The 19,947-nt window shown below is 19.3% G+C and overlaps 3 protein-coding genes across 3 annotated transcripts; 1 reads left to right on the forward strand and 2 right to left on the reverse strand.

Moving 5' to 3' along the window:
* Positions 1-882: 882 nt before the first annotated feature.
* MKS88_002581 (uncharacterized protein) lies at positions 883-1,761 on the forward strand (the record flags this gene model as incomplete). The annotated part of the gene is made up of 2 exons (XM_067215600.1): positions 883-966; positions 1,105-1,761. The coding sequence occupies 2 exons, from the start codon at positions 883-885 to the stop codon at positions 1,759-1,761; spliced, it is 741 nt and encodes a 246-aa protein (XP_067074011.1).
* A 1,690-nt stretch (positions 1,762-3,451) lies between these two features.
* Positions 3,452-5,304, reverse strand: MKS88_002582 (uncharacterized protein; the record flags this gene model as incomplete). The annotated part of the gene is made up of 3 exons (XM_067215601.1): positions 3,452-3,652; positions 3,821-5,146; positions 5,287-5,304. 3 exons carry the CDS (start codon positions 5,302-5,304, stop codon positions 3,452-3,454), a joined length of 1,545 nt encoding a protein of 514 aa, XP_067074012.1.
* Positions 5,305-10,510: 5,206 nt separating this feature from the next.
* On the reverse strand, positions 10,511-11,200 carry MKS88_002583 (uncharacterized protein; the record flags this gene model as incomplete). The annotated part of the gene is made up of 2 exons (XM_067215602.1): positions 10,511-11,011; positions 11,132-11,200. 2 exons carry the CDS (start codon positions 11,198-11,200, stop codon positions 10,511-10,513), a joined length of 570 nt encoding a protein of 189 aa, XP_067074013.1.
* Between the last annotated feature and the right edge of the window lie 8,747 nt (positions 11,201-19,947).

Below are 19,947 nucleotides of genomic sequence, written 5' to 3' on the forward strand. Positions count from 1 at the left end.
CAAAAAATATTTTTGATTTTTTTTTTTTTTTTTTTGGTTTTTAATCATAAACATTAATTTATTTAATGAATAAAATACGAAAAAAACGTTTTTTTATAAATTTATTAATATATTATATGCAATAATTAAATGTATTTCCAAAATATAATTCATAAAATTATATATTTATAGTACAGATACAAAACTTCCATATGGATTATACTTTTTAAAATATAAAATTTCATAAATTATAAACCATGAAAATCCCATTTCTTACAAATGTATTTTATTTTACAGAATTCATATTATATTAGTTATTACGGAATAATTTATAATGGAAATGTTCTTTTATTAAAATTTAATTTTTTCATTTATATTTATAATTAAAAACATTTAATTATAGTTACTAAATTTTATAATATGCAGTTTGTGTAGGTATTTGAAATGCTAAGGAAAATTAATTGGAATCAATAATTAAAGCCTTAATGCATAAAATTATATACAGTATCTCCATTTTGCACTTATATTTTGAATAAACCAATAATTTAGAAATATTACAATAATAATTTCTTTTTATTCTCCAAACATATAATAAATTATTATGAAATCAGTTTACTATTAGATAATTATTTTATATATTTTGAATATTTATATTTATTAACGAACTTAAATTATTTTAATTCGAATTAGATTTTTATAAATAACATTAAAATAAAAATTTAATAGTTATTTTCATTTTCTCTTTTGTAAAATACATATATATATATTTTTTATTTAGATCTTTATGGAGCAGTGTCAAAAAAAAATTTTTAACTAATGTAGGAACTTTTATTATTAGTTGTACACTATGCTATTCTTAATTTTTTCTTAAAAGAATAAATTATAATATTAATAATTAACATAATGGAACAAAAAAATAAGTTTCTCTTTTTTAATATAATTGCTATCTTTATTTTTTTAAGTTGGGTATACTATTTTAACAATGAAGTGCTATGATAAAGTTTTATAATATTATTTTATATTATTGATATTTAACTTGTTGTATTATTAATAATACTTTTCCTTTGAATAAAATTATTTAATGTTTAAATAGGAAATATTTATATATGTTTTTTTTTTTTTTAGAACCCATTTAACATATCTTTGAATGAAAACTGCAGACATCGTAAAAAATTAGATACAAAAATTTATAGATTACTTGCAAAATATAAACGGAATAAGGATTCAAGTGTTGTATTTGTTAAAGTAAAGGTTCCAATTAAAGAAGAATATGCAGAAAAAGATGTATTTAACAAGGATGAAGTATCAAGAAGAAAAAATAATCAGTTAGGTAAACATATATATAATAATATTGGAGACTATGAACTATCTAGGGAAAATAATTCTTCTGTATGCACAAGAAGAGATCCACATTTTGGAAAAAGAATATATGACCATATATATTATAAAAATCATGTTAGGTTTGCTACGAATAACGATTTTAACTTTTTAAAAAGTAGTAAAAATAGAAAAATAAATATGTTACGTGCTTTATTTATTATATATCTACCCATTGTATTACTAAATATTGCTATGATAGATTTTAGTAGTTGGACACTTAGAGATATAATTCCAGAAGATTGGAAGATACCAATAATTATATTAATATATATATTGCCTATGGTGTTTATGCCATTGGCTATTTTTATCTGTAGGAAGCTTGAAAAATATGATAAAATGTTATATATAAAAAGTAAAATGTATAATAGGAAATATCGTCCTTTAACTAATATAGGTTTTTAAAAAAATTATGATCATTTATTTTCTTAGCTACATATATTCATTACAAGCATCAATATAAGTACATAACTTTTATTAATCCACCTTTAGATAAATAATCTTTTTCATAGGAAACAGTAAAATAAACGTTTTTCATTTTTTGATGAATTTGAATGTTTTAATATTTTTGAGTTTGTATTTTAAATTATTCTTTTTAGTTTGACAAAAAGTTATATCCTTATATATATATATATATATATATATATATATATATATGTATATTAAAATATATTATTTTGGAAAAAAAATATATATACATAAATATGTTTCAAAATAATTACGGAAAGGCATAATAAAAATAACTTTGTAGTTATCTTTTGTAGTTTTGTGTGTAACTGTAAAATATTGTCTTGTTTTTATTATTATCATGTTCTTTCTTAAAAACTATTTGTTGATATATTCAAAGCGAAGTTTTATTAACATAATATAAAAAATTAATTATCTCCTTTTTCTTATTAAGATACAAATTAAATGAATGATTATATATTATTACTTATTGTTGTATATTTTATTTGTTTAAATGTACATATGTAAATTATATATTTCATAAAAGTTATTATCATATATTTAATTTTACTTAAAACACAAATTCATTATATGAGAGCTAAGAATAAATTAAAATAAAAACAAATCGATGTAACTTATTTTATCAGATTTTAGGAGTAATGTAAAATAATATAGAGAATAATTACTATATATTTATTTAACTTTGTTGTCCGTTTTTACTAAACAATTTGTTTAATGAATAATTAAAATGTAACATAAGGCCCAAAAATATAAAAAACTTTTATGACATTTTAAATGTCAGAAGAAAGAGATAAACATCTTTTTGTTTATTTATATTTTATTTTATGCTGTAGATCAGTTTTTAATATTATTGTGCACTAAATATTATTATATTTTAAAATTTCTAGTAAATATTAAATTCCGTTTAGTATACTTAACATAGACTGTTAATTTAATTTTTTTTTGTTTGTTTTCCAATGTCTGCTTTTAATAATATTGGGAAATATTGAGTAATATTATGAATTTTGAATATTTAGTAATTAAGAATGTTTATTTTATTTATATTTATTCTACATTTTGTTCTGAATATTTACTGAATAATTTATTTTATAATGAATGTGTTGAATTTTCCTTCTTTTTGTTTTTTTTTAAGAATCTTATATTAGATAAATTCAATAAATTCAATTTTATTTATACATTAAATATAACTATAATATATCTCAAATGTGTTATGCTTTAAGAACACATAATAAGAAGTCAGGGTACAATTTCATGAGTATAAATAAATGAAATAAAAATGCCTTGCCAATATAAGCTTTTGAATTGTGGAACGTTAGAATCTTAAGCTATTATTAGATAGGAATGTTTTAGTTATTTTTTCCATATATAAAACAAATATTATTGCAAGTTCAGATTAAATTCATTAAAAAAATAATTAAATAAATACAAAAAAAGTATTTGACAAAACGCTAGAAAAAATAAATTATTCTAAAAGGACAAATAAAAAAATATATATAAAAAGTTAAAAATAAAAGTGTCTATATTTTATTTATGTTCCTCTTTCTATTCTTTGATCTTTGTCATTTCTACTTAATAGAAATGATTATATAATCCAATTTTGTGGGCTTCTTAATATCTTTGATATATATCAGTTGATATTCCGTAAATCATTTGATGAATGAAGTTCACCTTCTATATTTACTACGTTAAATCTCCTCCTGTCAGAATGTCTATAAGTACGTTTTAAGAAGCGCCTTGGTTGTTTGCGTGTACTTAAATCGGTGAAATCAAGCCTATACCTTTGTTGCCTTTTTCTATGTCTACGTAAACGTGATCCGAAGGGAGTAAACTAATATATAAATGAAAGTAAAAAACATATATAATATGTTTATTTAACAACTAGAGTATTTTAAGAAAAATATGTTATAAATGGTAACTAATAATGTATACATACATAAAAAAATAATTTTGTATTTACTTTAAAAAAAAGATAAAATGTAAAAATAATTCCCATTACTAAAGTAACTCCTGTAGAAATACGGACAAAAATGTTGTTTAATATATTTGATTCATTAGCTGATCTCCTTTTCCTCACTCTTTCGCGTGCTAGTTTTAAATCATCTTCTGTCCATGACCTTCCAGCCTGAACTTTGTATTTTTTAGTATCTTCCATTTGTGTAGCAAATTTTCCTTCAACTAATACATCCATATACTTGCAAAGTAGTTCTTCATTTTTATTTCTACTTTTAGATGGACACTGCAGTGTTCCTCTCTCATCAAATTTCCATCTAATAGAGCCAGGTGCGTCTTTCACAGGAGGTACAGCTTCTTTTTTTACTGAAATCTTACCAAAATTCCTTTCTTTACCTTTTGTTTCATGTAGACCCACTCGTGATGAATCTCCTTGGGATGAACGTCCTTTTGCTTGATCTGCACTTGACTTTAAATTCGAATCATCTGGAGAGGATCCACCAACAGATGCTCTTGATCCATCATTTCCAGTTGTAGGCACACTTCTAGATAACATGACAGATGCTGCTAATAAATTACAATGTTGACGTCCCATTTCACTTGATGTAAGTTCGCCATTATCTAGATAATAGCATGTGCCATAAGTAATTGAGTTTAAAAATTCTGGATCTGTTATCACAGAATTTAATTTTTCTTCATCAAAATTAGCTGTAATTCCATTTAATCCATCACAACGCTCGCTACCTCTAGATCCTAAAGCGGATAAGAGTTTACTAGGATCAAACTTATCATCGCAAGTTAAAATATAATCTGGACATTCTGATAGCCCGGTCCAACAACAGTGACTCTCTCTATCATATAGTTCTTTGATAGCTTCAAGGTACGCTCTATATTTATCACTGCCAACAGTATTACATTTATTACTACTTTTAATAGTGTTATAGTTTTTAAAATAATCATACAAATATTTTTTTTCTATTTTATAATTCAATTCCTCGTAGTCCTTGAGAATATATCCGTAAGAACAATCATGATTATTGTGCTTAAGAAAAAGATCACTTTGTAATTTATTAAATTTATCAATAATATGTATATCATCCGTTTGTTGACCGTTTTTAAATAATTTCCATATTTCATGATATACCCAGTATTTATAATGTGAACAATATTCCTTACTTTTTTTCAATTTATCCTTATCAAACACATATTTTAAAAGTTTTGATACTTTTTTACAAAGTGTAATATATTTTTCTTTGTGAGTAGAAGTTATTCCCTCAAATTCAGTACAATGTTGACCATCAGTCACATCTTTAACTTCATCTTCCAATTCTTTATATATATTATACGGTTTTGAATCCTTAAAAATTTTTTCCTGAAAATTGAAAGTATAAAATGAATTATTCATGTACTAAAATATTTCTTACAAAGATTTATTTTTGTCATGTTACATGTGAAAAGTGATAATTTAATATAGTATCATTATCATTATTTCAATTAAAAATGAAAATATACATAATCTACAGCTTCCATTTCTATAATTTCCTTTCCCTCTTACAATGTATATACTAGATTATATAATTAAAACTGTATATATATATATATATTTACGTATAAATAATGACGACCTATTTACAATTAGCTCATTTCGAGCATTTTCTTTTTTTTATTAGTAATTACATCCATTTACATATTTCTTAAAGAAATGTAACACTAATTTATTTTATAAAATAAATTATAACTGTATCGTTTTTATTACATTAATATTGTTCATTAAAACCGAAATAACTTTAACATTTATGCGGTATAATTGTAAATAGTAAAAGAGAAAGAATGTATTATAGAAAAAATTTATTCTCTCTCTATATATATATGTACATAAGTAATTAATTGTTATTATCTAATTTTCTTTAATTGAAAATATAAATTTTAATATAAAAAATAAAAAATTGTAATGCCCTATCATATATTTTTGTTTTCAAGCATTTTTATACACTTAAATATTTATATATATCTAAATATGGTATTCCATCAAAATTACCAAATTTCCTTGTTTAGAAGTTATTTTTCTATTCGTGAATATAATCATCACCCCATTAAAACTATATCTTCTACTCTATATATGCGCATTACCATAATTAACCGAGTTCATATTAGAAAAATTATAAAAATGTAATTAAAAAGAGAAATATTAAGAAAAAAAGAAAAGAAACACAAACAAATAAACTTTTTTTAATGATAAAAAATTTTACTTAGAAAATTTATTTTACTTATAATTCCACAATTTAGATAACCTATATTTAACGCAAATACAAATTATTTACCTCTTTTAATGACCACAATAAACTGTAAGTCGATATTGTTTTTCTTGTTTCATTATTACAGTTCACATAGCATATATTATGTTGTACATCAATGCGCATATGAATAAAATGAACTAATCAGATCAATTATTTTTAGTAAAAACTTTAATATGTTCATTCGCTTAAAAAGAAGGATAAAAACATTTTTATTTTTCCCGCATAATAAAAATATTATTTTGAAGATAACTAATAGGCAATTAGCATGATTCAAATATAGTTTAATATTAAATTTTGGAAATATATTTGCAATATTTATTTAATTTTTCATAGAAACTGAAAAAATATTTAAAACGAACATTATTATGAGGCACAATTTGTATGGATTATTTAATACTTTTTATACATTTTCTTTTGTTTAATGATAAATGAACTAAAATATAATTTATTATATCAGTAAATTAAGAAAATATTAGAGAATGTTTTCTTATTTTTTTAAATACATATATAATATATATATATATATATATATATAACATTTTGTGTTTTAAAAATAAAAACGTATAAAATATTGCAATTAGGGCATAAGTCAATTATTAGCATGTTTTAATAAAATTATAACACATGAAAATTAAGAAAATAACATTACAAACTATATTGCATATATTAATATACATGGAAAGAAGATTTATTTTCTGTCAATTTTATGCATAAGAGAAAATAAATATTTTTTATGTTACATATTACATTTATATTTTATATAATTTCATTTTATTTTTTGTTTTTTTGCTTGCATAACTTGCTGGTTCGCATACTATGCCTTTGTTTTGCTACATAAATAAATTATTTTATTATGCTAATATTAATGTAACTTGTTTAAGTGCAAAATAAAAATGCGAATAAAAGTATGTTTTCTTAATGAAGCTTCTTTAGAAAAAAAAATAAAACTTATAATAATACTTCTTTATACATTGAATAAAAAAAAATAATAGTATTGCATATATTTTCAAAAGGTATCATATGTTAATTTTTATTTATTTTGTTCTCATAATTTACTTATTATGTTATATACTTTTTTTGGTTAGAGGTATTAACAGCTGTAAGATTACCTTATTGTCACTCATGAGATTACACAGAATTACCTAATAATACAATAGTGGACATTGCATAATGTAAATAAAATGCTTTAATTATTTTTATTGAAATATATCTTCCTTAAATCCTTTTTTAAAAATTTTTTCTTATTATGTTAGATTATTTATTTTAGATTTCGATAATCTCCATATGTTAAATTCCATAAATTATATGCTTCATAATTTCTAATCATAGTCATCATACAATTACCATTAGATATATAAATTATTTTTATAATCCTGGCTTATTTTTGTTTATTACTTTAAATATGTTATGCTTCAATATATTAAGTATATCAAATGAACCAATTAATCCATTAATTTATTAATATTTAAGTTAAAAATTCTTCTCAGTCTTATTCCTGTTTTTGCTCTACTTTTTAGTTTAAAGTTAACTTGAAAGGACAATGATAACATTTTCTTTATTCTCGAATGTACGTAGTTATATACAGAATTTATTTTTAGAAAAATGTGCAAACAATTATTAATTACTTCACATTTTTTATGTTCTAAAGAATATAATATTATATGAAAAAAGTAATACATTCGAAAAATACCCAAATTTAATATTTTTTCCAAAAAATTTATTTCTGCTGATCTTATATAATATAGTTTTACTTATTATCTATTTGTTTAAAAATAAAATATTTAAAAAGAAAAAGTATCCATTTTTGTTAGCTATTTTGTAAGTTCAGTTTAAATGTAAATATTGATATACTCTTGGGGTGACCGAATTATAATATTACTCAGCAGATAAAATAACAGATATATTTAGTGAAATATTAGATATACCATTAATAATATTGTTTTATATACATTTTCTTCGAACATTAATTTGAAAAAATATAAAAAAAAAAAAAATTAATTTATGAATTTATTAAATTAGAAAATACGTTTCATGTAACATTTTCTTTAATTGAATGATTGTGTTAAAGGAGTATATTTTCCATATAATTCATTCATTTAAATTTACTGTTTCAAATTATATTATGTGGTATTATAATCTATATCAGTGTATACAATAATGTGTAAAAAAGACTTAAATACTTCATTTATTTGTTATATATTTACTAAGTCTATAAATAGATATATAAAATTATATGCATATTCCTTTGGTCAAATGAATGAATAAACGAAAAAAACACCAATGTACCTCAATTATATAACATCTATTAATAAATATTTTATATTCCTATATATCTTCTATTAAAGATATATTAATAAAATATATTATTTTACTTCACTTTTTCACCTATTGCGAAATTTTTAGTAGTTCGTTAGAGGTTTAAGAAATATTTTTTCAAACTTTAAACGGATTAATAACTTTTTCTAAATACGTAATAGATAAGATGATAAAAATACTCGTACTATAACATTATATATAATAATAAAACATATAAATTATCGCAAAAGTGTTAAATTTATTAGTTTATTAACTTCTTAAATTTTAGAATATCACTAATAATATATATAATGTATATTACTTATTAATACCATACAGGGAATACAAAGCGCGCAATAGACATACATACATTTCTTGCAAAAAATATGTCCACAAAAAAATACTAATTTAAGATGCATATATATATATATATGCTATTATCCTAAATTTAAAATTCTATAGAATATTGGACAAGCAAATTGATAAGCAATCCAGGGGATATATTACATTATGCTTATTAATTAACTAATTTTTTGTGTATGGAGGTATGGAAAGAAAAATTCTTTATATAAGGATAAATACAAAAATTAAAACACTTGAAGAATAATTAACTAATATTTCTTTAATCATTTCCATAATTAGAATTCTCTAATACGTTTATTTAGACGATGCTAATATATATACATTACACTCACTAGAAAAAGGTAAAGAAATAACTCAATCCAAAAATTAACTTAAAAAGAAAATAAGGATACTGCTTATACAATAAAAAAACTAACACATATTATTAACAAAATAAGTCTTTTATTGTTGCTAATTTGATAATCATAGCAAACTGCATAAAATATTCAACATATTTAATATACTATTAGTGAAGCATCAAAAGAATAGCACAGTTCTTAGGAGTATATAAAAAATATGCTTTCCAGCATTTAAGCAAAAATTAATTAATAATATGTAAATAAATAGAAAATATATTTATATTATTCAGTTTGTATATACCTATTATATAGCTTTCGTTTTAAATGCTTTAATATACATATATATATATGTCTTTCCTTAATTATTTTATCATCTAAGCAGTGAATAACTTAAGTAAATGTAGAAAAGATATACATTTTATATAACATTATATGAACATTATCACCTAATGTATTTCTTATACATATTTAACAGAACATTTTAGACTAGTTGATAATAATAAAACAATTCTTTAAAAATTATTCGAATTTCACTAATGATGCGAATTCCTATAAATATATGTTCTACTTACGCCTTCTCTAATTAATATTAGAAATAAGAAAGCGAAATTTTTTAAGTTTTTTTTATTTTAAAGCAAAATATGTAGTTATACATAGAAATATTATAGCTATCTCCATATAAGCGATATACTGAATTATATAAAAACTGATTATTAAAGTGAATATTACATAATTTGTAAATATTTTACTATTTAACTTGGGTAAATATGATTATAATATTTTGAAATGTTATATTATTCTTTATATAAATATTTTTAATTGTATAGATTAAATATGTAAAAGTCATAATATGATAAATATGCAAAATTTATTAAAGTATATATATATATATATGACTAGAAAGTAAATTTTTAATTATATTTCAAATCTTTAATAATTTAAACTAAAAATTAAAGTACAGAATATATAATTATATTACAAGAAATATAAAATTATATAAAGACAATTTTTTAATAATAAGTGCAAAAAAATATAAAAAATTCATATATATTAGATAATTGTATTGGTGGCATACATTTTTTTACAATTGAATATATAAAATTATATTTTCTTTCAGATTACTAAAATAAATTTATAGAATTAAATTTTTGCAATAAATAAATGATTATCACTTTTTACTAGACTTACATTAATTTATGAGATAGTTTTATATATATTAATTTAAAACAGTTGTATTCTGCAAGGAAGCAGAATGAAATATAAAAACAACATTACTAGTAATACAAATATATAATGGATTATAATATGAAATAATAAGAGACATAATTATTTTAGGCATTCTCGGATACTATAAAAAAAACCTAAACAATAAACTAACGGCAAAAACAGTATTAATATAAGCATAAAAAGGGCATACCAAATTGCATATTTTACTGGATGTTTTTACTGAATGTTTAGAATATCATTAATTTTATCTTTAATAATATTACAATTACGTTTATTACTTGAGTTGATGAGGTCTGAAGATGAATCATTCTCTGAGTATAACTTTTTTGAAGATTTGTGTAGGTTTTTATTGTTCTGAATATTATTATAATGTTTTACTGTAAAAGATTTTTCTTTTAAATTATGTTTAACGTTAAAATCTCCAAGATTTTGAGGTTTTTTACGTGGCATAAAATAATTCAATTCTTCTTGATATGTATCATTGTATATTGATTCATTATCTTCTTCTTGAAAAAAGTTATATTGCTTTAATGCATATGGTTTTTTTTCAAATGATGCAGTACTTTTTCCTTTTAAATCATATATTTTTTCTTTTAAACATTTATGTTTATCTTCCAGAAATGCTCTTATTTCACTGCTTAACAATCTGCTATATTTAATATTTAATATGTTATTTATGTTCAATTTCTTGTTCCGAGTTTTATCGCAGATATTTGACTATAAGTTCATATTAAAAAAATATATATTTATATATTATATGAATAAAATATTCCTCTCATGTAAAAACATAAAATAAAAAAGAAAAAGGAAAAAAATTAAGTATAATAACTATGATACCTCGTCATAATATTTGAATATCCATATTAGACAGGAAAAAATAAAGGCTCTAATAAAAAAAATGATCATTTGTGTATTTTGTTATATAATAGATATTTTTAAAGTTGTAAAAGCTTATATAATATTTTACTAGATATATTTAATATTTTTCAAAAAAAATAAGCACACGAATAACTTAGAACTTGACTCAATTATTTTATATTTTGTCGATATAACAATTCTTTAGATTTGTTTTTAAAATAAATATAAATGTAGTACTTAATGAAGTACAATAAAAAAGTTATAATTAAAAAAATTTTTTTCGTAAAAGCTATAATTAAAATACTGTTAAATAATATTATTGAATTAAAACAAATAAAAAAGTATTTAATGAGTACGTTACGCAAATAATTGTGTTAATATAATAATTTACCATACAAAATTTCATTTCGAAAAACAATTATATATTTATATACATAATATATATTGATAAAATATTGCTTTAATGAGGATATAATACAACAAAAAAATTCTAGAAATAAAATATGTATTAGAATATATTCAGAAAATATTCTTAGAACAGTTATATTTAGATCTATTGTTAAAAAATATAGTGTAAAATTTTTTTAGAAATTATCTACTATCTTGTAATTATTTTTGAAAATATTTTTTATAAAAATTATTAATTAAAAAAGAGAAGGAATATATATAGCAGTAACAAAATTATAATATATTATACTTACATTTATATTATATATAGTATTATATTTTGATATAATTTGATATAGCATAACTATTAAATGCTTAGTTGATAAAAACTATTATTATTTTACATATACATAGTTATATTTTTATATTATATAAGATATATGAAAATTTTATTTATTATAGTATCTTAAATCTTGCTGTAATCTGTGCGGATAATGTACATTTATATTTTAAATCAATAATTCCAATAATATAGTTATATAAATGTATATTAAAACAATAATATTTGTGCGGTTATTATACCTTATTTTATAAAATTTTCAATAATAAATAATATGTGATAAATTAAAAACAATAATAATTAAATTAAAATTTGATTAATAAAAGAATACATTTTAATTTTTAACATTTTACTAATATTATTTGCGTACATTATTTTTTTTTATTTCAAGCTTTTTTTTTTTATGCACTAAGGTTATTTGTTTTCTTTTAATATTATATTTATTATTTCATTTCGAAGACTTTATTCAAAAATATTGGTAAAGTGGCATATTGTTTAAATATATTACAACAAAATCTTTGAATTAGGATTTTTTATAAGATGAAAATTAGCAGAAAAAAAAAAAAGAGTATAATCATAGAGTTTTATTTTGGATTTATATGAAATATTTTATTTATTTATTATTATTTGTTTTTAGCTTTTGATATATGTTTACTATAACGTATATAAAATAATATTTATAATTTATAAAAACAATTTTAAAATAAAATTTTATAAAGTTAAAATTAAGAAGGATTCAAAATAAAAAAACAAATAAAATTTAGAATTGTGCTATTATGTGTAATGTGATGCTGAAGAGATGTTCACCATAAAAAAGAAAAAAACTAAAAGTATCTTTCCCATTTTACTTTATATTTATATTATATATATATATATAATTAATAAAAAAAATGTAAATAAAATATTTGATATTATATATAACAAATTAATATCAATTCTTTTTTATTAAAGAAATTTATAGTGAAAGTACTTATCTTTGTATAGAAGTAAGTAAAAAGAAAAAAAAGAATAAGTGTCATTGTTAATTTTTTAATTATTCTATGCTTACCAGTTTACATTATTTTATTAATTTTATGTATTTGTTAATTATAGAATAATTAGTTTAATATTAAAAAAAGCTAAAATTCACAGTTTTATGTATGTGCATTTATTTCTTTATTTATAAAAAAGAAAAATAAAATAAAATAAAGAAGAAAATAATAAAATGGATACAATTATACATTATTTCTAAAATAGACATCTATAAAGAAATCTTTTATTATGATCGTATGATATTTAAAATATATAAAATAGAAATGATTAATATGTGTATTAAATAATTTAATTTTATTTATCATATAAATATTCTTTAAAAATATGAGTATTCCATGTAGTATTTACACCAGAAATAAGTAGAAAATGTTGTTTTGTTGTATTATTTCGATTGATTAATCATTTTGTTTGTAGAGGAATTATAACATTATACTATAGTTACATCAAATATCAGTAGAAATAGTTATATCCTTGTATTTCAAAAATCACGGTTTATTTCTGAAAAAAAATAAAACAAAACAAAATAGACATGAAAATAAAATTTTTAAAATATATATTTTTTAATTTTTGCTGAATTTTTTTTTTATTTATGTTTTTTATTTTTTATGTATAAAGGTAATTTTTTTATTCCAGAAATTATGTATTATAGAAAAATAAATCTTCTAGTAAATTTTGGATTGGTTACTACACTAATTTATATAGAATATATTAAAAATATATTAAGCGGATATTAAGTAAAAATATAAAGAAATATTACTATATAATTAATGTATTTTTCTTCTTTATATTTTCATTTAAAACGCAATGTGTACATATATATATATGTATAGTTAAATAATTAATATCTATAAACTAAAATATATGATTAAAATGTTAGAAGAGTTTAAATAGAAACTTTTATTTAAATAGAATTATGATCATTATAATGAACAGTTTCTTTTATACTAAATTTATGTGTAATATGGAAAGATGTCACGAAAAAAAAAATTAAGTTCCTTCTCATCATAAAAATTTATTAATTTGTTTATTGTATATGAAGTTGTCACTGTAATAATAATATGACATAGTATAATTAAAATATTCATACTTTGTTTTTCTCTTTTTGTTTATTATTTTTTGTTTTTTTATTTTTGCTGTTGTTTGCTTAATTTTTGTACGCAGAATTTTCTTATTATGAGGTAAAACACATTATGAATTTATAAAATATATTTTTAAGTCTTATTTTTATTTCCAGATTAGAAAAACTATAAACCAGGGGAACAACAGAAACTTTTCAATATATTACAAAAATATTATATTAATAGAAAAATACATGAGGGAAAATGAAGCAAAAAATGCAATTTTGAAAAAGCAGACATCTGAATATGTTTAATATGGAAATAGAGAAAACGAAGAAAAGGAAAAAAAAAATAAATAGGTAAAATAAACCTACATTATAAAAGATTATATAAAACAATAATTTAAAGAATATAGAAGTACTAATTAAATTAAAAGATATAAGGAAAAACTTAAATAAAAATATAAAAAATTAAAACACAAATTAAGGGCTGTAAATCGGAATAGATTTACTACTGAAAAAATAAGTTATACTTTAAAATCCTTCAGAAACTATAGAAAATATATTTTTAGAATTGTGCATTGGATATACCGTGCTATAAAGATAAAAATAAAAAGGACCAAAATTTAATTAAAATATTTATAATAAAATACATTTATGCGATTTACAAATATTACTTGCTGAAACACTTTTGATATTATTAATCCCTTCTCTTTGTTTCAAAAAGACACTTTATAAAGATTTAATTTTTGCTAGTATATGCCATGTAACATTTACATAACTTTACTAGAACATTACAATAGGATGTCATCAAAAAGAAGAGTTAGCTTTATTTTTATGCATAATATATTTCAGCAAAAAGTTATTTATTACATAATTTAAAACAATATATAGTACTCTTACGAATAATCCACCGTAGATGTATATTCAGAAAATATGTAAGCATTATAAAATCACCAAGATATACATAAATGTTTTGATATACCGTAAGATGATTAATGTGAACTATAAAATTTTAATATATTCTGATATATTATCTTCCTATTTGTTTTATATAGTATTTTTTTAAACTGCGTAAATGTTGTTATATATATATATATATATATGTATGCATTTAATAATAATAATCATTTATGATATATATATTTATTTAGTAACAACTTAAATATATCGAGAATAAGCTTAAATTATTTATATATGAAACGTATATTTGGATAAATATGAGTAATTAATTTAAAATGCCGCGAATATTTTTATTGGATATAAAAATAAAAAAAAATATATAGGAAAAAATAAGTTTTGTTAAAAATAAACATTTCAATTAGTTACATGAGTATACGAAAATCTTTTATTAAATAAAAAGTTATATTTATAAATAATTCGTATCATTATGTATTTCTCATAATATACAGAACTATTAATTAAAATACGCATTTATATTTTTTTGTAGAAATGGAAATTTGTAATATTCGAAAATTAAGAGGAAGTGAAATAATGGAATATGTTATGGTTATGAAACGATTATGTTTCCAAATACATTATATTTATAATATATATAAATATATATCCAACATGTATATAAAAGCATAAAATAAAAAAATAATTATCTTATTTTAATGTCAGTGCCACAGGATAGTATGAAACACATGGTATAATTAAAAATATAATATGATTTTTATCTTAATTTATAATTTATTTTTTAGAACAGTAATATAATTTGTCATATTAATAAGAATTTACTATTGCATAATAAAAAAATACATTTAATATATAATATTTTGTTTTTTTTATGTTTATTTCATAAAAAGCTAATTTATTTTATTTAGATTTGTATCAATTTTTTAATACAATATATTATTTTGTGTAGTAATAATTTATATATAAATAAAATATAATAGAATGGTTCTTTCATTTATAGAATTTTCAAGGAAAAAAACTATATATCGAATGTTTATCTAAATTATAATATATTATCCTTAACATTTCATAACGATTATATCTTATATCGTAGGTAATTTTATTTAAATTTTTTTTAAATTATCATAATTATTAAAGGTGCTTGTATACAATGTTTACTTTTATATTTTTTTTCTTCTTTTAAATATGCATATTTTGCCGAAGATATAAATTTTTTTATTTTTGGAAAAAAAAAAATAAAAAATAACGAAAATAAATGAACTCTTAGTTTTAAAATATTTACTTTTAGTAATAATAAATAAAATATATTTATATAAATTATATAGTAATTATTAGGTTCTATTTATAATTATTAAGTATAAAATTATAAAACCACTAATTTGGATTTACCCTTTAAATATATGTATCATAAATTTTGTTTTTTTGCTTCATAAAAGAATGAATTTATAAATATTGAAAGAACAGGCATGTTAAATATATATTATCTATAATTATTTTCTAAATTGGGATTATATATCATTACAGTTAAGTGAAAAATTAAAAATATTTATCAATTTATTATTGTTCTTTATTATTGTGTTAATTAATAATTAAAATATTTAATTAAATTTATATTAAACTGAAATTTTATATGTAAATATAGTATAATGTTTTTTAATTATTATGTCATTAAAATATTAAATAAATAAATCAAATTTAATCACATATTAAAAGATAATATGCACAAATCCTTTTTTTTACATACGTATAGTTCTGAATTTCAAAAAATGTGACATATATCTACAAAAATTTAAATCAACATTAAAAAAAATTAAAACAAAACTATATTTTATACAACAGTTTCATCATGTATAGGTATTTATTTATGCAATGGAGATATATCTTAATGCTGTCTATAAATGTTTTAAGTTTTCATTTTATTTTAGGAATATGTAAATATACATAGAATTTATATTAACTATTAGTAAATCTTTCCTATAATTTATATTTCTTTAATAAAATAAAAGTGAAAAAATAAGAATTTATTTCATATGTAATGCAAAAGTATAATATTAATTTTTAATTTATTTTTCAAAAGTCAGTTCTCGGACTATTTCTAAGAAAAAGTCAATATATATACATGTTAATTTAATTTTAGTAGTAATTAAAAGTATGGAATTATTAATTTCGTGTAGTACTCTTCTTTTCCAATAAGTAGTACGATACCAATATTTATTAATTTATTTTTTTATATAAGTAATTTTGATTTAATTATATTTTATAAATATTGCTATAATATATATACTGAAGTAAATGAATGAAACAATAATTTCTTTTATTTTTATTGTTCATAAAAATATATAAAACTATTTTCTAATTTAGGTTATTCTGATATTTGCACATATTATAAAAGTTATAATTTTTTTATTTTTTAATGATATATATATATATATACATTTAATTAAAAGGAGTAGTAATTAGATATGTTCATTTACAAGCATTCTTTTTAGAAATAATGATATAATTTAAACTTTAATAAAAATTATAATTTTCAAGAATAATTATAGAAAAATAAAAAATCACTCTTTTTATACACTTGAAACATTTATTTAAACTTATAATATGTAGTATATTAGTAAGAGGTTTTTTGAAATATATAAAATATAATATAAAAATGAAAATGCCCATGTACTAACGAATGTAAATGCTATAAATAATATAATACATAAAATTATAAGTAGTATTATTTTCTACATTTATTATTAATATTATAATATTGTTATAATAATCAATATTATATTAGCTATAATAATTTTTTCCAAGTAGAATGTATATAATATTATAAGTATTAATAAGAAAACATTTTCAATATTAGAAATTATTTTATTAATATGCATAGCTGTGTATTATTTCAATTCTCTATACTATAAAAAGGAAATACATCAAAAAATTAAAAAATGATATATATATATATATATATATATATATTTTATTCTAAAAGTAATCAAAAAACAAGTTATTTAATTAATTTGCTATATTAAATAAATAAATAATGTATTTTGAATATTTATCAATAGTTCAATTTATATTATTCTAGTATATTTTAGTGTTTTGTATATAACATTAAGATAAAAATTTTACATTATATTTCTAAATTTAGTTTTCAGTTAATTCGTTATAAAGAAACTAGAGTTATATATATTTTATTTCGTTTTTATTAAAATAGAAAAAAGCTAAATAAATAATTTTTTAGTTTTTTGTCATTAACAATATATTTTATTATAGCTAACTGATTATATAATTAATATATTACATTATTAAGTTTATACAACATGAAACAAAATATTACGATACTTTTATTTATTAAAATTTTTGTGTTTTATCTTTTCAACTTGGATATACCATTTTAACAATGATTTGGTATAATAATATTATTTAACCATATTTTACATATTCATATATTTGATTTTTTATGTTTGTTAATAATATTTTTTTATGATGATATCATTTATCTTTAAATTACACATGTTATCTTCGTTTTTTCAGTGTATGTATAATATATATTGTAGGAATAATTGCATCCTTATTAGAAAATTAGGTATAAGAAATTGTAGATTATTAGCAGAATGCAAGAGATATAATGATCTTTTTATTAGAGTTTTTATAGAAGATATACCACATAATGAAGCGTGAGAAAAAAAAGATATATATTATAATAAAAAAGGCATTATGACAAAGAAAAAACAAACGTATAGAAATACATTAAATTATATTAGTGAGAACAAAAAAACTACGAAAAATAAATCTTGCATATTTGAAACAAAATAATATACTCATTTAGAGAAAAAAATATTTAAAGAACTTGACTATAACAGTTTTCTTAAAAATAACAAAGCAGTGAGTGATAGGATTTATAAAAAAATAATATTTAAAAAGTGCGGACTGCAGGTTCTTTTACCTTCCTTGCTGTTTTTGTTTTTCTTGATAGTATTCATAGTAGAATTAGTACTAGGATTGTCAGGTAAAGATTGTTTATTGTCTTACTTCGGTTTGAAAAAAACTCATTCAGAAAAATTAGTAAATTAGAGTGAGGGACTATTATATACATTTGTAAGTGTGTTGAAAAATATAACTGGTTTTTGGAAACACTCGGAAAGTTTGGGTTCTGGGAGAACATGTACGTTGTTCAGTGGTACAGCAGTTACTGATGCGTGCATATTAGGTCAAGTGTTCCGTATTTTAATATATATGGTACCGTTCGTTATATTAGGTATTACAATTATATGGTGCATTTTTCATTATCATAAAAACGCTAAGAAATATGAAAAAATTAAGTTCAGAATAAGTAAAATATGTAATAAATAATATGTCTTATTTTATAAAATCATTTCTAGTGTGGAATAATAAGAGTAACATATTTAGTTATATGCTTATTAAAGGTTCCTACAGTTTATTATTTTTTTATTTTTGTACACAGGTTCTCGTGATCTTTTTGGTAAACAAAGTAAGAAATTATGACTTTGTTTTTTTTGTAAATTAAAATGTTTTAATACCTTGCATTTTATATTTTAAGATTTTTTTTCAGCATAATTAATTTTTTTTTTTAATAATTGTATTTGTATATTTAAATAGATTTTTATAAAAAATAAATGTGCGTTAAAATTAATATATCTAAAAGGAATATACATATAATTTTATTGAAGTCGTGTACTCATATATAGTTCAATTACAAGAAATACTACATTCATAACATTATCCTTTCATATATTATTATTATTAGTTAATTAGGAAAACGTGTTGTATGTTTTATATTAAAAATAAATGTGTCGTGTTCTGTATTTAATGGAACTACAGTCCTGTATTTTGATGTATTGTTATAGATATAAGTATTTTATTTTTTTAAATATAAGAAACTTAATTATTTTTCTGTAAATAATATTTTACGAGAAATGCATCATGAAATATATTTATTGTAACATTATTTTTCATATAAACTTACCTCTTTTTTTTTTTGAAATCTTATGTGAAGTTATAAATATATGATAAAATAATGTTTTTTATATATATATATATTATTCATAA

Source organism: Plasmodium brasilianum, chromosome 8 (genome assembly GCF_023973825.1).
Source record: "Plasmodium brasilianum strain Bolivian I chromosome 8, whole genome shotgun sequence".
Taxonomy (NCBI): Eukaryota; Apicomplexa; class Aconoidasida; order Haemosporida; family Plasmodiidae; genus Plasmodium; species Plasmodium brasilianum.